The 21,381-nt window shown below is 38.1% G+C and overlaps 1 protein-coding gene across 2 annotated transcripts in view; it reads right to left on the bottom strand.

Annotated features, from left to right (window-relative positions):
* NUP153 (nucleoporin 153) overlaps positions 1 to 21,381 on the bottom strand; it is a 65,966-nt gene that overhangs the window by 12,094 nt on the left and 32,491 nt on the right. Inside the window, exons 12-19 of one of the 2 annotated variants that reach the window (XM_068994310.1) lie at positions 18,286 to 18,420; positions 17,548 to 17,646; positions 15,819 to 15,906; positions 11,372 to 11,497; positions 8,757 to 9,377; positions 5,793 to 5,990; positions 3,275 to 4,162; positions 445 to 801 (exon numbers count right to left, since the gene is read on the bottom strand). In XM_068994310.1, coding sequence (XP_068850411.1) covers positions 445 to 801; positions 3,275 to 4,162; positions 5,793 to 5,990; positions 8,757 to 9,377; positions 11,372 to 11,497; positions 15,819 to 15,906; positions 17,548 to 17,646; positions 18,286 to 18,420 — 2,512 coding nt within the window. The remainder of the gene's footprint in view (positions 1 to 444; positions 802 to 3,274; positions 4,163 to 5,792; positions 5,991 to 8,756; positions 9,378 to 11,371; positions 11,498 to 15,818; positions 15,907 to 17,547; positions 17,647 to 18,285; positions 18,421 to 21,381) is intronic. The other variant, XM_068994311.1, reaches the window with a different exon arrangement.

Below are 21,381 nucleotides of genomic sequence, written 5' to 3'. Positions count from 1 at the left end.
TCCATCCCTTCATTCTTTCTGCAGTTATTTCTCCACTGATCTCCAGTAGCATATTTGGGCACCTACCAACCCAGGGAGTTCCCCTTTCAGTATCCTATCATCTTGCCTTTTCATACTGTTCATGGGGTTCTCAAGGCAAGAATACTGAAGTGTTTTGCCATTCCCTTCTCCAGTGGACCACATTCTGTCAGACCTCTCCATCATGACCCGCCCGTCCTGGGTGGCCCCCAAGGCATGGCTTAGTTTCACTGAGTTAGACAAGGCTGTGGTCCGGAATTATATTAAACTCAAAATGTACTTCATTCCACAGTGAGTAATTACAACATCCCAGCTAGAGACGACCTTAAATGCAGCCATGCCTTCTTGTGATATTATATGCTAAGAGATCATCTACTTATAATGAAAGCCAATTTAACTACAACATGTTTTTGTCTTTAAACGTACCTGCAGAGCTAGATGTGGTTGTAGCTCCAAAGTTGAAGCCAGAGCTTGCAGTATTATTACTGCTGGCTCCTGTGCCAAAGACAAATGGGGCAACAGCTGTACCCGTGCTTGATGTAGTTGCTGGTTTGCTCTCTTGAGAAAACAGCAAAGACTGAGATGTATTAGATTCGGCAGCGTTTCCAAAGGCAGAGCTGCTCACGGGATTGCTGGCCTGTCCAAACACAAAGGCAGCCACAGGTGCGCTGGTGGACGAGGTGGAACTACCAAATATGCCACCACCAGCTGAAGTGGCTGGTGCACTTGAATTAGAGGAACTGCTGTTCAAGAAACTAAAAACTGGCTTGGCCGCACCTTGATCTGTAAGATGGAAATTAAGAAACAAAATTCTTTAAGAACAAGTAATAACAGAAGGCATTTTTTCCTACCCCAAAATCTTAGCATCCATTAGCAAATAAAATCATTAACTGCTTCTGCTGCTGCTTAGTCACTTCAGTCGTGTCCGACTGTGTGCGACCCCATAGATGGCAGCCCACCAGTCTCCCCCGTCCCTGGGATTCTCCAGGCAAGAACACTGGAGTGGGTTGCCGTTTCCTTCTCCAATGCGTGAAAGTGTAGTCGCTCAGTCATCTCAGACTCTTAGCGACCCCATGGACTGCAGCCCACCAGGCTCCTGCGTCCATGGGATTTTCCAGCCAAGAGTACTAGAGCAGGGTGCCATTGCCTTCTCCGAGAATCATTAAGATTTTAATATAAATTAGTTCATCGAATGGAAATTTGTTAAATTCTGATATAGTCAAACACATAAAACTATTCATATATATACACATAATATTTATGTGTATTTGCAAAATATACATATATTTTTAAATACTCCTTAAATCCATATCTCACTGGACCACTATCTGAATTTGCTGTCCAGACTAGTGCACCCTAGCCTGCTCACTAAGTTGTAACTCTACAACATACTAAACTGCCAAACCTCTACAGCTACCGTTGCTGGAATGTTTCAAATACTGCAGCCTTATAGCATTGCTGGATTATTAGTAGGGCAAACCTGACAGTATGTCAGCCTTTCCACAATTCAAGTTTTCCCTTCCATATGAATTTTTAGAATTATTTTCACATGTTAAGTTCACAAAAATTCCTCTAAGAACTGAAATTCTATTGGGGCTGAGGTGGAGAGGAAAGGATATTCACTCAGGAACAAGTATAAAATACCTCATTTATGTTCTCTTATTTATCATGTTGCAGGTTCTGCTGATATTATAAAACACAAATTGAAACTGTTAGAAAATATAAATGGGATATGCTACCAAACTATTCACTTTTGATTTGGAGGAAAGCTATTGATTCTTTATATAGTGACCCTGAATCCAGCTACCTTTAGTAGACGACTTTTTTAAAAAACTTGTTCCAATAATCTCCCAATTCCAACACTATCTACTAGACAGGGCTGGTCACACTGCAGTATGGGCACCAGTATAACTGACAGTAAATGTAACAGGTCACTTTCAAGTTGCTTAATAGGATGTTGAAAATGTATGTTTCAATGGAAATAGTATAGTGATACTAGGATTAAATTTGATTAGACCCTCTCATTTTTACTCCTTCTAAATAATAATGGATAATTTAGTTTTTGCTTTCTTTGAAGGGTTTTTTTTAAGTAAAATTTTATAGATAAAAACTGCTCGTACCTAGGTGCTGAATTCCATACAAATATTTTCAGGTTAATTTTTCATTTTCTTGTGTTTCCAATTTATTATTCAAAAGTGTTCATAGGTATTCAACTTTTGATTCTTTGCTTGTCTGAAAAACATCTGTATGTTGCTCTTACAGTCTGAAAGTATTTGACTGGTTAACAGAATTCTCAACTCAGGACCATTTTTTCATTTTGAGGTCACTGCTCTACTATTTTTGGCATTCCATGTTACAAATGAGAAGTCTGATGCTAATCTGATAATCTATTTGTGGCAAACTCTTTTCTCTGAAAGCATTCAGGATTTTGGCCCTGGTGTCCTAAAATTTCACTGGTCCTTCGCAGTGAACACGTCGTTTTTAAGACCAGTGTCTTTCTTTACATGTGGGGAATTTTCTCCTGTTGCTTCTTTGATATTTCCTTCATACTGTCCTCATCTTCTACGCACTCCTATTCCAATGGAACTTGTGGATATGGCTTAGATCAATCTGTTCTTTTACACTGTGTTCTGGAAAATTCTAGTTCACTAATCAGCTGTTGTTTTTTTTTTTTCCTTCCTGCTACTCAGTCCACGCAGTGATTTTATTTCACCAACTATGTTTTTGGTTTTCTTACTTTTAAAAATGCTATTTCATTTTTTTCTTTGCAATTTTAGTTTTCATATCCACCTCTGTTTGTCAGAGATTTATTGTATTTGTTGTCTATGTTCCTTGAATGCCAGCTGAAGACTGGCTATTGCTATCTGTATATGAAGGCCTGTACATACAGATTTTATTAGAAAGTTATTTCCTCAGCTTAAGGAAAAAAATGCTTATCTTCCTGAATAGTGTGTGTCAATTCTGATTTTAAAAGCTCAAACAGAAGGGAAAAAGTCACAGACAAATATGCAAATATTGTGGGCTTTCCATCAGAGCTACATCTCTCAAAATCAGACATGCAGATAATTTTGTCAGAATCCCAGAGGGTGGAGGAGGGGTTGGCGGGGGTGGCACAGAGCAGCTAAAACGCAAAGTCCTCTACTCCTTCCCAGAGTTCTGGGACTGGGACTCTCTCAACTATGTCCAGTGTAAACTACCCCTTGACTCGCTGCATTTGTCGACACCTTGTTAAAAAAAAAAAAGGTTTAATGCTTACCAGCTGCAGTACTGGTTTGAGCGCCAAAAGCAAAAGCGGGCTTTGCTGGCTGCTCGGATTCCTTTTCAGATGGTTTCACCATGCTGAAACTGAAGGTTGACTTGGAAGAGCCCTCGTCTTTGGTTTGCTCTGAATTCCCAAAGGAAAACACCGGTGGGCACTTCGGCTCTTCATTGTCAGCTTTCTTCCCAAACACGAGAGATGTAGAAGTGACAGGTTCTTGCTGCTTCTCTTCTGTCCTTCCCAAAACAAATAATGAGGCTGATGGCAGAGGGGCAGGGTCCACGCTGCCAAAAGCGAACCCTCCTTTGGTAGCAGGTGTTTCTTCCTTTTTTGCTTCTGAAGTCTGACAAGTGAAAGGAGCCACAGACACACTCTTGGTGTCTGTGGTTCCAAAACTGAAGCCACTCTTGCTCTCAGAGGTCACCGCGGTGTCAGCAGCAGCAGCGGGGGTAGGGTTAATGACACCTGAACCAAAGCTAAAGCCTGTCGATGAAGATTTAGGCAGTTCTTCTTTCTTTTCTTGCTGCCCGAGACTAGACACCCCAAACTGAAATGGAGCTAAAGGAGCTGGATTGCTTAAACCAGAAGAAAGTCCAAACTTAAAGTTATTGTCATTTTTACTGTCTTTTTTGACTTCTTCAGGTTTAGAATCAGATGAAACTCCAAATTTAAAATCTCCTATGGGTTTAGAAAATTTGAAGCCTTCACTCAAGGGGTTTGCAGACCCCGAATCTGATGACACGCCAATTTTGAAGCCTCCTTGATCTCCAAATTTAAAGTTCCCAGTGTTGGCTAACGTCTGAGAGGGCCCAGAAGAGGGTGATGGAATGCCAAACTTGAAGGATGAGGTTGCTGCGTTCGAAGATGAGGAAGATGTGCCGAAGCCTTCAAAAACATAAAGACACCACACAGACACTGGATTAATATCACTAAATACCATTCAGTCAAACAAAACGTCAACCTTGACAAGCAGGAAGAGACAGGAACAGCTCAGACCAGGCCTACTTCAAAGAGCATTAGTTTAACAATGACAGTGAACATGAACCAAGCTGGCCCTCCTTCAGCGTCATCTCAAGCCTCACAGGCACATCTCATCCATCATCTCGAGCCTCACAGGCACATTTCATCCATCAGACTGACAGAGATCAGACAAGTTTGATAAATCAGTGCTGGTGATGAGACTAGGAGTAACGGACAGTCTTGATATGGCAATGTGGATACATAAATCAACACAAAGTTGGTGGGAGGCAACTTGTCAACAACCCAGCAAGTCTATAGCTGAGTCTATTTGAATGACAAACTCACAGTATGTAAAATGCCATACGCCACCCAGGCAGCTGAAATGAAGAACTAAGACACGTCCGAGCGCATCTGTGGTAATGACAAGGGTGCAGAAAGGTGATGGTGCCTACAACCTTTCCCAACAAGGCAGAGAGAAGTAAAAATACAGAGAAGAGAAGTACATTTGCTTGTGATGTGCATAAAGAAACGTTGAAAGAGATACAGTAAACCAACCACAGATGACTACTGCCGTTGGCAGGGCAGGAAGGATGGAAAATGAGCCAATGAGGACAAGAGACAGACCTTTCACTGTGAGTCCTGTCGTTAACTTGCTTCTTAAATCTTGTGAGTAAATGTGTTATTTACTTAAGAATTCAAGTATTTAGCATGAAAGAACCAGAATTGTATGAGTGGAAGCAGTATTTTAAAAAATACAAATACTATAATGACAAGATCAAAGTCTTGGTTTCAGAATGCTTTTCTGTAGCAGAATAAACTAGAAGTTAAGCACCTGACTGACTGGCTCCACAGAGATCAATGAACGGTACCAAGATACTTAAGCACTGCTCCCACTTACCCACATGTAACTTAACAAGTGACAGCCAAGCACTTGTAAAAAGCATTTGTCTTCAGATTTCCTTTCCTTTAATGGTTACCCACCCAACTTTCTTTCCCTAAGAAACTTACTTGAAAAATTACATCAGCATCTCAAGAGCAAATGGCTACTATCCACATGGGCTTGAAAATGCCTTCATCAGACAGAAAGCGAAAAAATAAAGGGGTCAAAGACAGTATTAACTAATCACCACCTCTGCCTCAAAGGAGTTCAAAGGCACTTCTGCCTCAGAAAGAAGGTTTAAGGTATGGTGATTACTACCAGTGGGGAAAATGGGAAAGAGACCGTGAGGCAACAGTTACAGAATGAGTTCTAGCGACCTCCTAAAATCCAAGCGCAGTGTTCTTCAAACCAGCTGTAACCCTTAGTCATGTCATTACTTCAGTGGGCTGCAACAAGCATTTTCCTTCTCAAAGGAAAACTAGTAAAATACCAAATGTATATCCTCACTCCTGACCACCAAATAACTCAACTACACGGTAATTCAGAGATAGATTATGAGCTGAAAGTCCAGGACAACACCTCATTTTACAAGAATTTTCAAGAAAGAATGGTTTTAAAAACAAAGCTGTGTGCAAACATTTTACTTTATAAGGAGGCACTTTACCAACACCTCACCTGTAAACTCGGGCTTTGTGTGTGCCTTTACAGTTTCACATTCTATACATATGGTAGAATCCGCTTTATTCTTCACTAGACACACTTCACAGTTCCAGCTTCCCTCAGGTTTCTTAAACTTGTCCAATCCTAGGCAGCCTCCAGATGACTGGGAGACTGGGGGGGCCGTGCTGCTGCTTGAAACAGGTACTGAACTTCCTAAAAAACAAAGCAAAAATACAATAATTCTAATTTACATTATGTCACTATCTCCATGACACCACGTAAGTCCAAATGAACGATTTTTATCAGTTTTTCCTATTAAGATAAAGAAAATGCCAGAAATATAAACATCTCGTTTTTAAAAACGGTCCAGACATCTCAGATTTCTTTTAGTCTTATAAATGAGCAACTCGCACTCACCTTGCTCACTGATGAGTGTCCTCTTAACCCCAAGGTTGAATAGCCTTTTTTTTTTAAACTGATGCTCACAGATCAGAGCATAAAAGACTAAATTTTCCTTAGTAATGTTTGTCAAATTTTGTTAAGCATCACAGATTATAAAACATAAGTTATAAATCGTAGGGAAGAGCCTAACACATAAAATACACAGTCATGGCCATATTAATTTCAAGATTCCAAAGCACAGATCTCTGACTCTGAAATGACCATTTCTGCACAGAATTCTATTATCCACTTTGCAACTCAAGTAGACATGACCTACTATGTTCAAGGCATTTCTGTTAAAACGTAGCCATCTAATAAACATTGATTAAGCACTGTAATGTTCTTAGGTTCTGGGAATATCAAGATGACTAAAGGTGCTTCTGGTCTAAAAAGGGGAAAGCAAAACAAACATAATATGCATAGTACCATCGCCAAGATGGAATGACAAACGATCTAAATAAGCACACAGAGAAGACACTACTACGAGACAGGAGGATTCACAGAGGTCCTATTTACACTTTTAAGCAGACGTAGTGATTTCGTGGGGAGAGGCAGCAGCACAGGAGAGACGGCTCATTAAGACGCAGCTGCGTGAAGAAATGCAGGGTTGCAAGTAAAGCCATTCGCTCTGGAAGCCCCACTTCTCTCAATGTCCTCCGGCTGTTGTCACTTCTCCCAGTTACCTGCTCTGTGGTTTATCGGTATGTTTTCTTCCACTTTGCCAATAAAATCCTACCATCTTTGGTCCACTGCCCTCTCACAAGGTCTCATCTACCCTGATGATTTTAACCACCAACAAAATCTTTCCCATTAGCACCCAAGACCCATACTTCCGGGCGTCAGTGCTGTACTACCTCTTTGATGGGAGTTCCACTATGCACCTGGCTGGCCTGGTGAGAAGACAACTCCTCCCTGATGTATCTCTGCAATCTGTTTCATTCTCTTCCTCGGACCCTTCTGCTGCTCTTCTAGTGGACAGCCTTATTGAGACTTCTGGTTTGGTTCCCTTGAAACCCATCCTTGTAAGAAGCAACCAGTATTACGTGGTTCTTGTTTGGTTCTTGTCTTTCCTCTCAATTAACTGTTTCAAAGTTCTATTCTTGCTACTCTCTTAAGCTAAGCAGAGTTCAGTTTTAGGCTATCCTCTCTGTTTGCTCCACTCACTCACCCTACATCACCTCTTCTCTCATCATTTATTTGAAAATTATGAGTGAATGATTCCCAAATCTGTGTCTCCAGTCCAGAGTGTCTATAATCAGTTTTATATCTTAAAAAGTCTTCTCACACATACCTGTCAACTTCAGCAGCTTGAACTTAATGTATCTTCAACTCAATACATTATTCTATCCCGATCCATTTGATTTCATTAGTACATATCACCACCATCTCTATCTATATTATTGATCAACTTCCTAATCTGTGCTCTGGTCTCCAAATTTTGTTGCCTTCAAATCCATCCTCCAAAAAGCCACCAAATGATTGAACAAAAGTACAAGTTTGACCCATCAACTCAATTAATTTTGCTCTCAGACATCCATCAACAGCTTTTTTTGTTAAAGGGACAATGAGGATGACAGATGGGAAGAGAAAGATATTTCAGAATAGACTCTGAAATCTTATTCCTGTAGAGATGTCTAGCAGGAATCAAGAAATACAGCACACCCCTTGTGTTAGGATAGGGTTCTAGGCTATGAAGAGCTTTTCATTGTAGACACAAAACCACGCATCCATCAATAATGCAATAAGAATAGGAAGTGTAATTCCCAGGACACTCTTAACATGTTTTATTTAGTATCTATGTTACCATGTATCTGTACCAAAGAATTATATAATAGCATTACAAAAACATCAAAGAGTCAAATGAATTAATTCCAAATGAATTAAAGATCAGTGTAAATCTTCAGTAACTCTTTCAAAATTGAACAGAGAAACAGGAAAAATTCAACTCTAGCTCCATTTTTCTGTCTGCCCAATAGTACTTTTTCATTAACGATTTAATAATTTATGATCATTGCAGGATCTCTGGCAGATAGCACATACAGGTACAGGTATCATCATTAGTGCTCAGCCACACTCTTCTGAGAACGCAATACTGTCTACTCCTTAATGAAACTAGCTGTGGAAATGACCACTAGCCATCCTCATTTCCTCTTTGAGAAAAAGAGACAGAGTAGTATTTTATTCTGTGTAAAGGTCTGAGAAAGAGTGCTCCGTTCTAAGACCTTTGCACCTGTATCAGCCAACTTTGAAAATGATCACGAAGAGCCAGAAGTTTCTAATAAAAGTGCACACAAAGAAGAGGTCAAAGCAAATGCTGGACTGATTAACACACAGCCTAGCTTAAGAGAACACGCAGTGCCAGTTCCAGGCAAGTCATTTTCATCTCAAGACAGTTTGGAAAATTATGACATAGGAGGAAATGCTTGTCCTGAAACATCTAAAATACTGAGGTTTGTTCTTCGCTGTTTTACAGAGAATAGAATTAAAATGTTCTATTAAAGTAATGAACAAAATTATTCCAAACAGCCATAAACGTACCTGGTTTCTCAGACATACAGGACACACACTTATTGTCTTCTGCATTATTAGAAACACAGCACACTGGACACTCCCAAGATCCCACGGGCCTTTTGAATTTATCTGCAAATCCTAAGGCACCAGTGGTCACAGTGCAGCTGGAGGAGGAAGCAGCCACAGTTACAGCACTTTCTGAAGCCACTGGCAACATAAGGACTCGCTTAACACCAGTTCCCGGTTTCGGTGTTTCACAAGCTACACATTTTATCGCTTCAGGTTTATTCTGCACTAAACAGGTATCACAATCCCAAGTTCCCACTGCTGGTTTAAATTTGTCTCCGAAGCCTGTCGTCCCTGGTGTGGAAACAGTCAGTTTGCCGCTTTTACTTGGTGTCCCAGTTGCAGTCTGTTTAGCAGAATCTTTTGGTAGCAATTTTGTTGCTTGGCAGGCTACGCATTTGTTGTCTGTGACTTTGTTCTGGAGTAGACAAGTATCACACTGCCACGACGACCCAGCTTTTAAACCTTCCCCAAACCCAGTTCCACTAGAAGAAAAGCTGCTTATTGCTGGTCTTGTGTGAACTACCGGGCTTGTGGTGGCAGGTTGAGCAGCAAGAGAATCTGCCTTCAGTGATGCGAAACCTACAACCGGGGGGAAGAGGGGGGTGGGAGGGGAAAAATTAGTTAATGTTTTGATTAGAATGTCTCCCTGTTTACTGTTAATAATTATTAATAACATTAATTAATATTGGGCTGGACAAAAAGTTCATTTGGGTTTTTTCCGTAAGATCCCAATAATGTGATACGCTTATAGCTGTTAGTAATATTATTCCTGGGAGAAAACATTTTTTACCTTAATTACAGAATTATTACAATCCAAGAACTACTTGCGAGTTTTCACCTAAGCTGTATTTCTAGTACTAATTACATAGTTAATAACCGACAACCCAGTTAAAAGTCTACAGAAGGTGTTTTGTTTATAGTGTATCATCCTCCTCTAAGAATTTTAGTTTACTATAGTTCAGTCAACACCTAATTTATGACTTGGGGCTTCCCAGGTGGCTTTGATGGTAAAGAATCCGCCTGCCAATGCAGGAAACCCTGGTTCGATTCCTGGGTCAGGAAGATCCAGGAAGGGAATGGCTAATCACTCCAGTATTCTTGCCTGGAGAATCCCGTGGACAGAGGAGCCTGGCAGGCTACAGTCCATGGGGTTGCAAAGAGTCAGACATGACTGAGCGACTGAACTGAACTGAAGGTATACACGTACAATCATGAAATAATGAGGAAAGGTTTTGTGGTATCATTTAATTGATTCACTCAAGCTATACTTTATTTGGAGAAACCACCTTTCAATCCTTTTACTTTGGACCAATTAACATTTATTCTACATTCACCAAAAAACCCTCTAGACTGTAGCATCAAACGAAAGAAAAACAGAGGAAAAGATGATATAGAAGGTTGTTAGAGATTTTTAGTGGCACCAACAAATAATCCAACCTAGAGCTATTTTTCCCTGAAAGACAAAGCAATTCCAAATGCTTCAGTTACTCCCAACAGACAACAATGTACTGTTTTGTTAATGATTAACCTGAGTCACGAAAGTTGGCAAAATTCTAACAGCAACCACTTCAAGGTGTTACAGTTTTTTCTTTTTGGATTTTTAAAATTTCCCTCAAGAGAACATATAACTACTCCAAATTTTTGCTTTCTGAAACAGTTTAAAAGAGGGAGTGGGCATTATGGATCCAGGCAGAGTGAAACTTCTATGATGATAGACTATAATATATGCATTTGATGCTACCACTTGGTTCATCCCAGCACAGGATTCTGGAGCTCTGCCTACAGCATAAAATCATCTATACTGAGACTCCAGTAAGCAGTATACTAATCTATGAAATGAGAGCTACACCAAACCTCCCCAACCCCCAATCTCTCTATATCTTGTAGCAGCCAACCTTATTACTGAAACTCCTATTCACCTATACATGAACACATGTACTGGATAAATCCAAACTCTTTCGGAGCTACTACATTATCTTATAAATCCTTTTATATTCTTATTGTATACATCCCAGTTGGAATTATGCTATCCTCTGATTTTCAAACTGAAAACCCATTCCTATTTGAGCACTTACTTCTATTCAGCATCTTCAAATATTACCCACCAGCATTCATATCTTATTTCTTTTCCAGTACTACCCTCCCCCCACCCCCCCACACACTGTGTTACAATTAGCCAATGTTTTCTTTCCACTTGGCTTTGTTATATACACACCACAACTGGGGAGTAATCTGAGGACAAGGCAGTTCAATGCTCTCAGAGAGAGACATGTCCAGGTATATCATCAAGTTTATCTACTTTTTCTAATTATTGGCCCATCTCAACATGCAATTCACATTTTTTTCTTCTATACTTGCCTCTTAAATATTCCATTTTAGTGCAGTCCTTGAATTCTAAAGGAATAGTTTCTAAGGTCTTTCGCCTAAAAAATTTACACCTGAACTATCACTACATTCAAAAGACAAGACACCATTTTTTAAAAGCCTGAAGTACAACAAAGTGTAACAAAAGATACTGAGATGAAATCATGATTTTATAATTAAGATTTCTGACTATCTCAAGGGCATCTCACCAGGGCTCTTCAGAACATCTAAGACACTTCCTTCTTTCAGGGTTTTCGCCACTCTGAAAGGGCTCTCACAATCTTCATCTTGCTTCTTCTTATAGCTTGTACTGTTCACTGCAGTGGTATCTTGAGCTGTAATTTTTGTAATTGTAAAAGATATTACGACAAGAAAAAGCAAGTTACATGCATTAGAAAGATCTTTCAATCAACTTCTAAAAAAAAGAAAAAAAATTACCATAACCCAAAGGTAATGAACAACAAAGGACTGTACATCTCTCCTCCAAAAGAGTAAACAAATATATATATATAAACTATATATAACCTATAAATGAGTCAGTTATACATCCACTATAATGATAAGAGTCAATGAGTTCACCAGTAATCAAGAAAATCAAAACAAATCTTACAGAAGATATGGCAACTGGGACAAGCTCAAACACTGTATGAAATATGCCTTGATTATACAGAAACTTTAACAACGGATTTAAAAACAACATTCAGACTTTCCTGGTGGTCCAGTGGTTAGGAATCAGCCTGCCAATGCAGGGAACATGGGTTCAACTGCTTGGTCCAGGAAGATTCCACATGCCCTGGGGTAAGTAAGCCCACGAACCACACCTACTGAGGCCTGCGCACCCTCCAGAGCCTGTGCTCCCCCAGGAGAGAAGCCACCAAGACAAGAAGCAGAGAGCAGCCCCTGCTTGCTGGACTACAGAAAGTCCATGTGCAGCAAAGAAGACCCAGTGCAGTCAAAAATAAAGTTTTTTGAATTTTTAAAAATGTTTAAAGCTTTTAAAAATGATTGTTTAAGTCAGATACTTCTTCTAAAAATTCACCCTATGATTGAAAATACCTGTCAGTTATTATGCTGAAAACCTGAATGATAAATACATGATAAAAGGGTCTAGCTACATAAATTACAGAACACTGACATGATGGAATGCTATGCAGCCACAAAAATCATTCTCAGAAGAACAGTTACGGGAAAGAGTAGGTTAGAAAGTCCAGAAGATTGTGCCTGTTTACATCTAGAGTAATGCTGTTACTTTTTATGTTTCCCAAACTTGCTAAAATGAACATATACTTAAAATAAGTATAATATTCTTATACTTAAAATACTCTACACTGTGAGTATGATGATCATTTTGTCAACACATTTTTAAGGGGGAGTGCTTCTGTTTACAGATGAAGCATCATTTGAAAATTACCTGGCAGTTGCATCTGTGTGTGTGAGCGGAGTAGTGAAGGTAGGAGAAACAAGACTGGTCGCAAAATGGCAAAGGCTGAAGCTCAGTGACGTGTATCTGGGGATGCAGTCTACTACTCTATTTCTGAGAACACCTGAGATTTTCAAAAGTATGAATAACCAGGTTTTTTTAAGTTTTCACCAATTTAGTAGTAATGGGTAAAGCAGTTAAAGAAAACCTATCTACCCTTACTTCACATCAGGAGCAAAAATTAATTCAAAATGGATTGATGATCTAAACAAGAGAACTAAAACCATAAAACTCTTGAAAAGAAAACCTAAGAGGTACATCTTCATGACCATGACAATGAATTCTTAGGACACCAAAAGCACAAGAAAAAAAACTAAACTTCACTAAAATTAGAAATCTCTGCATCCAAGGACATAAGCAAGAAAGTAACAAGACAATCAACTGAACAGGAAAAAAATACTTGCCAATCACATATCTGGTAAAGATCTAGTAGCCAGACTATACAAAAAGGCAAATAACTCAGCAACACAACAAGAAACCAATTTAAAAAATGGGCAAAGGACTTAAACAGACAATTCTCCCAAGAAGATATGTAAAAGACCAAAAGCACATGAGAAGATACTAAACACAAAGTGAAGTTTTTTAAAGCACAAGCCATCCATCGTCCTTGCTTGGTCCTGCAATAAATCTTTCTCCATTAAAAAGAAAAAAGAAAGCTAAACATAGTCCTCAGGGAAATAAATGCAAATCAAAACCACAATGAAGCATTGCTTCATACCCACTAGGACGGCTATCATCAAAAAAAGGAAAAGAATAAGCATGGTGAGAACATGGAGAGTCCTACTGGTGCGAATGTGAAACAGGTTGGCTGCTGAGAATAAGTTTCATTAATTCCTCAAAAAGTTAAATGTAGGACTATCATCTGACCTGTCAACTCCATTCCTAGGTACAGCCTCTAAAGTACTGAAGCCAGTATTGAAACAAATACAAGCACATGTACTTTTATTAGCAACACTATTCACAATAGTCAAAAGATGGAATAACCCAGATGTCCACCAACAAATAAACAGGTAAGTTATGGTGTATCAAAAGAGCGCAGCATCTTTCAGCCACAAAGGAATGATGCTAACAGTATACGTTACGACACAGATGAACCTTGAAACGTGAGAAGCCAGATGCAGACAGTCACACTGTGTGATTCCAGAACAGGTGGATACACAGAAATAGAACATGGATCACTAACTGCCAGCAGTTAGGGGTACAGGAAATGGAGACAAACTGGTTAGGTTTAGGAGTGATAAACATGTTTTGTACTAGTTAAGGTGGTGACTGCACAACGCTGTCCATGTAGTAAATGCCACTGAATGTTTCCCTTTAAATGATCAACTTCGTTCCTGTCATTGTTTAGTCTCTAAATCATGTCTGTCTCTGCAACCCCATGGACTGAGCCCGCCAGGCTCCTGTGTCCATGGGGTTTCCCAGGCAAGCATACTGGAGTGGGTTGCCATTTCCCTCTCCAGGAATCTTCTCAACTCAAGGATCAAACCTGTGTCTGCTGCCTTGGCAGGCGGGTTCTTTACCACTGAGCCACTAGAGAAGCCCATGATTACATCTTATCTCAATTTCACCTCAATAATAAAAATGTGCAAAAACCAAAACACCATACCTACTTCTTACAACTGTGTTAAAACAAAGAAAAATCGGCTTTTATGCATTATCACATTCTATATTCCTTTACAGTCAAAACTGAATTGCTTTTAGAATTTAAGGTAAATTTTAAGGATTTCTTCAAATGTACTCAAAGAGACGGAAAAAGATGATAATGTGAAAATTAGCTCCTATCATACAGTAATTAACCATGACTTCCACATTTTCAATCAGCTTTTCAATTACCAAAGTGGTAAGAAACAGAGGTGTCAATGTAAGAACAATTCTATATATACTACTTAAAATACATGTCTTAAAAACTCTTGAGTAATTTCCCCACATGTAATGAAACATAAAAGTTTTAACAAACTGTTACTCATTCAGGGATCATTAGTAAAAATGGAAGCATTTTAATGCCTTTCCCTCATAACCAGGCATGAAAATGCAATTTGAATAGGTTTATTTTTTCTTGAATTCACAGTAACATTAAAGAAAGAAAAATCACATGTTTAAGTACACCCGAAATATACTTGTTACTTTCTCGTACACAGGGCTGTTTTATTCAACAGAAGTTAGGACTGCAAACATACCAGTAAAATTCTTATTCTGTGCTACTTGCAGAACCTATACTCTTGTCTTCCAGACCATACAAACCAAAGACCTTCTCAGCTTATGGGTCCTAGTTCTTTAATATTCTGATTTTTTTTTTTTTAATCTATCTATAAGGGAAGATCTAGTTTTTTAAGATTCCCAAACTCAGCAGATAGTCAACACTTCTGAATAAGGCAACGGCCCCATAACTGATATCTCAGTCCATAATACCCCTCTCCCACCCACACCCCCTCAACACACTGCTGTTACTCCAAGGAACCATCTCACACCGCGCCCTGCACAGTATAAAAATCATGCCGTTTTCCTATCATTCAAATTAAAATTCAGTTATTTAGCGTAGCACTCAAGAATCTTTAGAACTTAAAGCTACCTCTCAATCTCATAACAAATTAGCCGCTATTTTCAAAGTGCATCAGACTTCTCCTCTTGTTTGCTTGTATTTGCTGTTTGTTGGGGGAGAAGCCGTTCCTCTCAATTCTTGACCTGAGCAGTTTAGCCCAGATGATTCTTCATTTCCCAAGCACCCAATACTTGAGAGCACACATCATGACCACCACAGCAAATTCCTATGGTCTATTTATCTATTCAGATAGATAATTTTTTGAGAAATAGCCCATTTTTTTGAGAAATTATGTACTACTACTGTCTGCAGAGGCTAATACAATCCTTATGCATAAAAATGCTTGTGAACTCAAGAGAAACTCTGAGATGGAACCCACTGTAATTACAATGTGGAACACCCTTGAATTTCTTGTATTGAGATTTCATTTATAATAAACTGTCATTTTTTTGGGATTAAACAAAGACTGGATAAATTTGCTATTGTGACCATCCCCTTCACAAGCTGTAACTTATTCACATTTAGGGAGCTAATTATATTCACATAAAAGCATTTACAAGAATGACCAAAGGTAAAATAAGTAATTTGAAATATTAGCCAATTTTTATGTAAAATATTATGAGAAAAAGTGTCTTACCTGAACTACTTGTAATTGGTTCTGAAACACTACTAGAGCCAGAAAGTTCTGTTGTTTTTGCCACAGGCACACTAAATGTAAATCCAATCTGTAGAGAGAGAAGTTGTCCTTTAACTGTTCATTTAGCTTTAAACAATCTATCAAATATAAAGCTCTATTTCAAGTCCAAAAAGTATACTGGATTTCACATATTCTAAGATTCACAGTTTTTCCTATTTTAAATCTCTAAAATCGGTGTGCTTCTTATAATGAATGGTGTGTCTTTAACAAGAGCATTTTAAATTTCTAAAGCATTTTTCCATTCAAAGCATTACATAAAATAATAATGTGTTCCTGATGCTCACTTTTGGGTTTCTAAATGCCATTTCCTAATAAAAAGTATGAGACTTCATGGACACTGAGTAGATTTCAGGCATTTGGCAGGGAAATTACAAAATGATCTGGAACATCTAGTTGTAACAGAAAACAAGGACACAGTAAAAAAAACAGAAGGTAACATGTCTAGTCAAGGCTCTGGTTTTTCCAGTGGTCATGTATGGATGTGAGAGTTGGACTGTGAAGAAAGCTGAGCGCCAAAGAATTGATGCTTTTGAACTGTGGTGTTGGAGAAGACTCTTGAGAGTCCCTTGGACTGCAAGGAGATCCAACCAGTCCATTCTGAAGGAGATCAGCCCTGGGTGTTCTTTGGAAGGATTGATGCTAAAGCTGAAACTCCAATACTTTGGCCACCTCATGCAAAGAGTTGACTCACTGGAAAAGACTCTGATGCTCTGAGGGATTGGAGGCAGGAGAAGGGGATGACAGAGGATAAGATGGCTGCATGGCATCACCGACTCGATGGATCCGAGTCTGAGTGAACTCCGGGAGTTGGTGATGGACAGGGAGGCCTGGTGTGCTGCAATTTATGGGGTCGCAAAGAGTCGGACACGACTGAGCGACTGAACTGAACATGTTAAAATGATACACATGCCAAATAGAGATGGGGCAACTAGAACATTAAACTTATGTACTATTTTCTTTTTTTTTAAATATTTATGTATTTAGCTATGCCAGGTTTCAGTTGTGGCATTCGGGATCCAGTTTTCCAACCAGGGACCGAACCTGGGCCCTCTGCACTGGGTGGAGGGGCCACAAGCTGGCAGGCAGAGTCCCAGCCACTGACCACCAGGGAAGTCTCCAACTTATATACCATTCTTACTCAAAATATTTATTATGAAGAAACAAATATATAGTGGCACATAAAACCTTCCAACTTTTCTAGATTAAAGACAATCCAAGAGACACGCTAACTAAATGCAATATGACTTAGTTGCTAAGTCTTAATTGTAACTGGATACGGTACCAAGAGAAACAAAACAGCAATTAAATGAGAGTCTGAGGCTGATGGGTAAATCTGAATGTGCACACGACGTTACTATTAACATCATGTTACATTTTTTGGGTATGACAACTGTATTATGGGTATGCAAAGAAGTACCTTTTTTCTTAGGCGATACAAAGAAAATTAAGGGTACCAAAATATCTCCATCCTAACTTTCAAATGGTACATGAGAAGATACATATATACATACACATATATTTTGTGTATAGATGTTCAAAGTTTTCTGTACACCGGAATTTTTTTGGTAAGAAAAATGGCATTTCTTACCACCAATGGTATCTTAGAGCTTAAAAATACAGTATGCCTTTGGAATCAATCAATATGAAATACTCTTTGCTTGCTACTTACAGATGACGGAGGTAGTACATCTGACTCAGTAGATTTTACAATTGGAGATGAAAATCTAAACAAGGGGCTGCCAGTGCTGTTTGGAGAGGTCACTTGTACCTGGTTTTTCAAATTATTAAAGAAATGACACAAAAAGCTTTTTAGAAAAAGAAATTGGCAGTGAAATAGACCTTAAGCAAATTACAAAGAAGCCAAAAGCATTTTTTTTCCCTTTAAAATTTAAAAAATCACTTTTAACTTCTGAAAACTACTCAACATGTAACTGTTGTAAGATTTGGCTTCCTCTTCGAAGAGGAATATACATGATCTTGGAGGGAGATAATTACTTAAGGGAATAAAATAACATCTATAAGAAAATGTTCAGAAAAAGTAAAAGTTAGGAAAAAAAGCATATAAATTTTAGGAGCACGTTAGTCCTAAAGATGTTAATCCTACTTGAGAAATTTTTTTAAAAAGCAGAAATTCATTATTAACCAAAAATAAATAAAGTATTTTAAACGGAAATGTTGTCTGAAAACAGACTTACAATACACTCTTCCTCTAATACATTCACAAGAATTGAAGAATGTTCCCATTATGATGTACCTTTTTTTTAAAAGCCAATGCTATTTCCGTTTTTCTCAAATTTCTGAGTTGTTAATTCCCAGAGTGAAAATTAAGCACTGATTTAATCAGATCAGCTTTTTTAAAATAAAGAAAAAACAAAAAGCACCTCTATGGTACAATGGTTTTTTTTACCTTATTTGTTAATGATTGTGAAGGACTAATGGGTGATGGAGAGGAAGTTGTGATCACAGAACTAAAATTGAAGGTAGGCAGTGAAGAACTGGTGATGGGTAGAGAGATCTTCGGTAATACTGGTACTTCCACTTCCTAAAACACAACATATTCTATAATGACAAATTCCATCTTTTGTGTCATTCTGTTGTATCAACGTATTTTCAGCTAGAACGGATATAGTTACATGCAAATTCAGAATAAACAGGGATGAGGCAGAATATGCAGTGTTAACAATGTAGGCTCTTGAATAAGAAAAACCTAAACAAGATTTGAATCCCAGCTGTGCCACCATCCAGAAATGTGACTTTGTGAACCTATCTGTCCTCAGTACCAATTTCCTAGCTGGTGAAAATGAAAATAATAATAATAATAATAATAACATATCAGAGTTGTGGTTTAAATACGAAACAAAGTCACTTTTGGTCTTAGCACGTAACATAAGCATTCGATGAACATCAGTACTGATGAGTTTGGTGAACTGCTTCGGTTTTTATTTCAAGGTAAGCAAAGACCTCCACTAGTCTCAAATGACCCATATTAGAACAGACAAAAATTGAGTTCCACTTCCACTAATGGTGGAAGACCTTGTATTTAACCAATGCTCTTACAAGTAACAATTATAGCTGCTTGACAATATATTAAAAACAACCATCTGAAAACATTAGAAAGCAACCAAAAGCAAGTAGATATTGGAGGGAAGAAGATACTGAGAAGAAGGGAGGAGTTTCTTGTCCTCTTTGAGTTGGTGCCAGTTGTACAGATGAAATTCAGAGAAAACTGCAAATCTGTTGATTGAGGCATTCAAAGGACAGACTAGGGTGACCACAGTAGCTAGAAAATAAGGGGAGATGAAGTGCCACAGAAGGGGAGTCCCAAGTCTGCATATAAACTCTCCAAATCTCTGGCAGAGCAAATCTGTGTAAACTACAGGTGTATAATAAAGGCACTTAGATAAAACAAAACTAAAACCTGCTCTACAGGTTCTTCAGGGTGTAGGGAAATGACACCAAATGGAAATTCAGATTTCTGGAAGAAGTGGAGAATATGTGAGTAAACATCTCTTCCTTTTAGTTTCTTTAAAATACACATTAAGTATGTAAAGCAAAAATGTATTGTGGATTTACAGCACATCTAAATGTAATATAAATGATACACAGCATAAAATACCAAGGAAAAGGGGGTGGTAAATCAAACTATAAAGTTACAAGATTCTTAAATCTTATAGGAAATGATCAATATTAACACAAAGTAGAATTTAGAAAGTTAAAGACACCATAATCCCAAGAGGACTGTGTAAATTAGGAAAGGGTCAGAGATATAAAACCAACAAAAAATGGAATGCTAAGAAATATCCAATTAACCCAAAAGAAGGAAGCTTTCAAAAAGAACGAGAGAAATTAAAAAATGGGGAAAATAGAAAATAAAAAAGGTAGACCTTAATCCAACCATACCAGTAATTATGTTATTTATAAGTAAACAGGCCAATTAGAAAATTTAAAAAAGGGAAAGCAAGACTCAATTACAAGCTGTCTGTAAGAGATTTACTTACATTAAACATAAAGACAGATAAATAGATTGGAAGTTAATGGATGGACAAAAATTTAACTTGCAAATAGTAACCCTAAGAAGGCATATTTTAGTATCAGAGTGGCTGGCTATATTAAATACCAGATAAAGTAGATTTCAAGACAAAGAATATTTCCAAAGACTTTTTTAAAGGACATTTAGTAATAGTAAAAGGGGCAAATTATTGAGAGGCCACCTTAGATAAGGTGTACATACCAAAGAGGGCCTCAAGATAAACAAGCAAAAAATGATATAATTAACAGGAAAAAGACAAATTCACCAAGTAAAAACTGCCAACTTTTAACTCATATCTCAACAATTCACTAGACACATACCTCCCTTCCCCACTCCCCACAAAATTCAGTAAGAACAAAGATGATGTTAGAATTAGTATCAGTCATCATATCTAACACTCAGCGACCACAGACTACACAATGGTCAAGACTCAACAAGCAGACCATGTGCTCAGGTACAAAGCAAGTCTCAATACATTTCAAAACATTAAAAATCATGACTAAATCCACTTCTAAATAATCTATGGACCATATACGAAATCAAAAAGAAAACTAGGAAAATCTTCTCAACAGAAGCACCACTATAAATCTTCCACAGGAAAACACAGGAAGACTTTTTTTGTAGACAGGGATAGGTTTCTTAGTAAATATAACGGGAAAAATGTTTAAGTTCAGACTTCATGAAAGTTAGAATATCTGTTAATCAGAAAATACTGTTAGAAAAAGGAATAGGCAAGTCAGATTGGGAGAAAATATTTTAAGACACGTATCTTGACAAAGTACTTGGATCTAGAATTTATAAAGTTCCTACAATTCAATAATACTAAGACAACCCAATTTTTAAAAGACCAAAAGTTCTAAACTAACACTTCTCAAAAGAAGATATTATGGCCAATAAACACATAAACAAGAACAACATATTAAGAGGGAAAGGCAAATTAAAATTACAATGAGACATCATCATACACAAAGCAGAATGGCTAAAATTTAAAAGATGACAATCAACTATTGATAAAGATGTAGAGTAACAAAAGCCCCATCCACTGCTGTTACAACTGCTTTGGGGAAAACAGTCTGTGAGTCACTTAAAAAGTTAAATGTATATCATACAGCCTCAGAACTTCATGTCTACCTTTGCTGTCTACCTGAGACTATCCCAACATTACGTAAATCAGCAGTATTCCAATATAAGATGAAGTTTTGGGGGAGAAACCCCACAGGCTAGGCAACCAATTTGGGCAGCCACAAATTATTAGTATCTCTTTCCTCAGAAATGTGGAGACCGTAACTTGAGAGTGGAACAAAGCAGGGACAGACAGGTTAGGGGAGGCATCCTGGGGTGCAAAACCAGCAGTTGGCAGGAATAGAGAGGGGGGTCCAGAGAAGGGAGAAGGTGATAAAGGCGGTTTGATTTTCATAAAACTCCTCACAGTAAACCAGATAGTAAAAGTCAACAAATTTTTAACCCCCCTCC

This window comes from Capricornis sumatraensis, chromosome 22, assembly GCF_032405125.1.
Source record: "Capricornis sumatraensis isolate serow.1 chromosome 22, serow.2, whole genome shotgun sequence".
In the NCBI taxonomy this organism is placed as follows: domain Eukaryota; kingdom Metazoa; phylum Chordata; class Mammalia; order Artiodactyla; family Bovidae; genus Capricornis; species Capricornis sumatraensis.
This window is presented reverse-complemented; position numbering and strand designations above follow the sequence as displayed.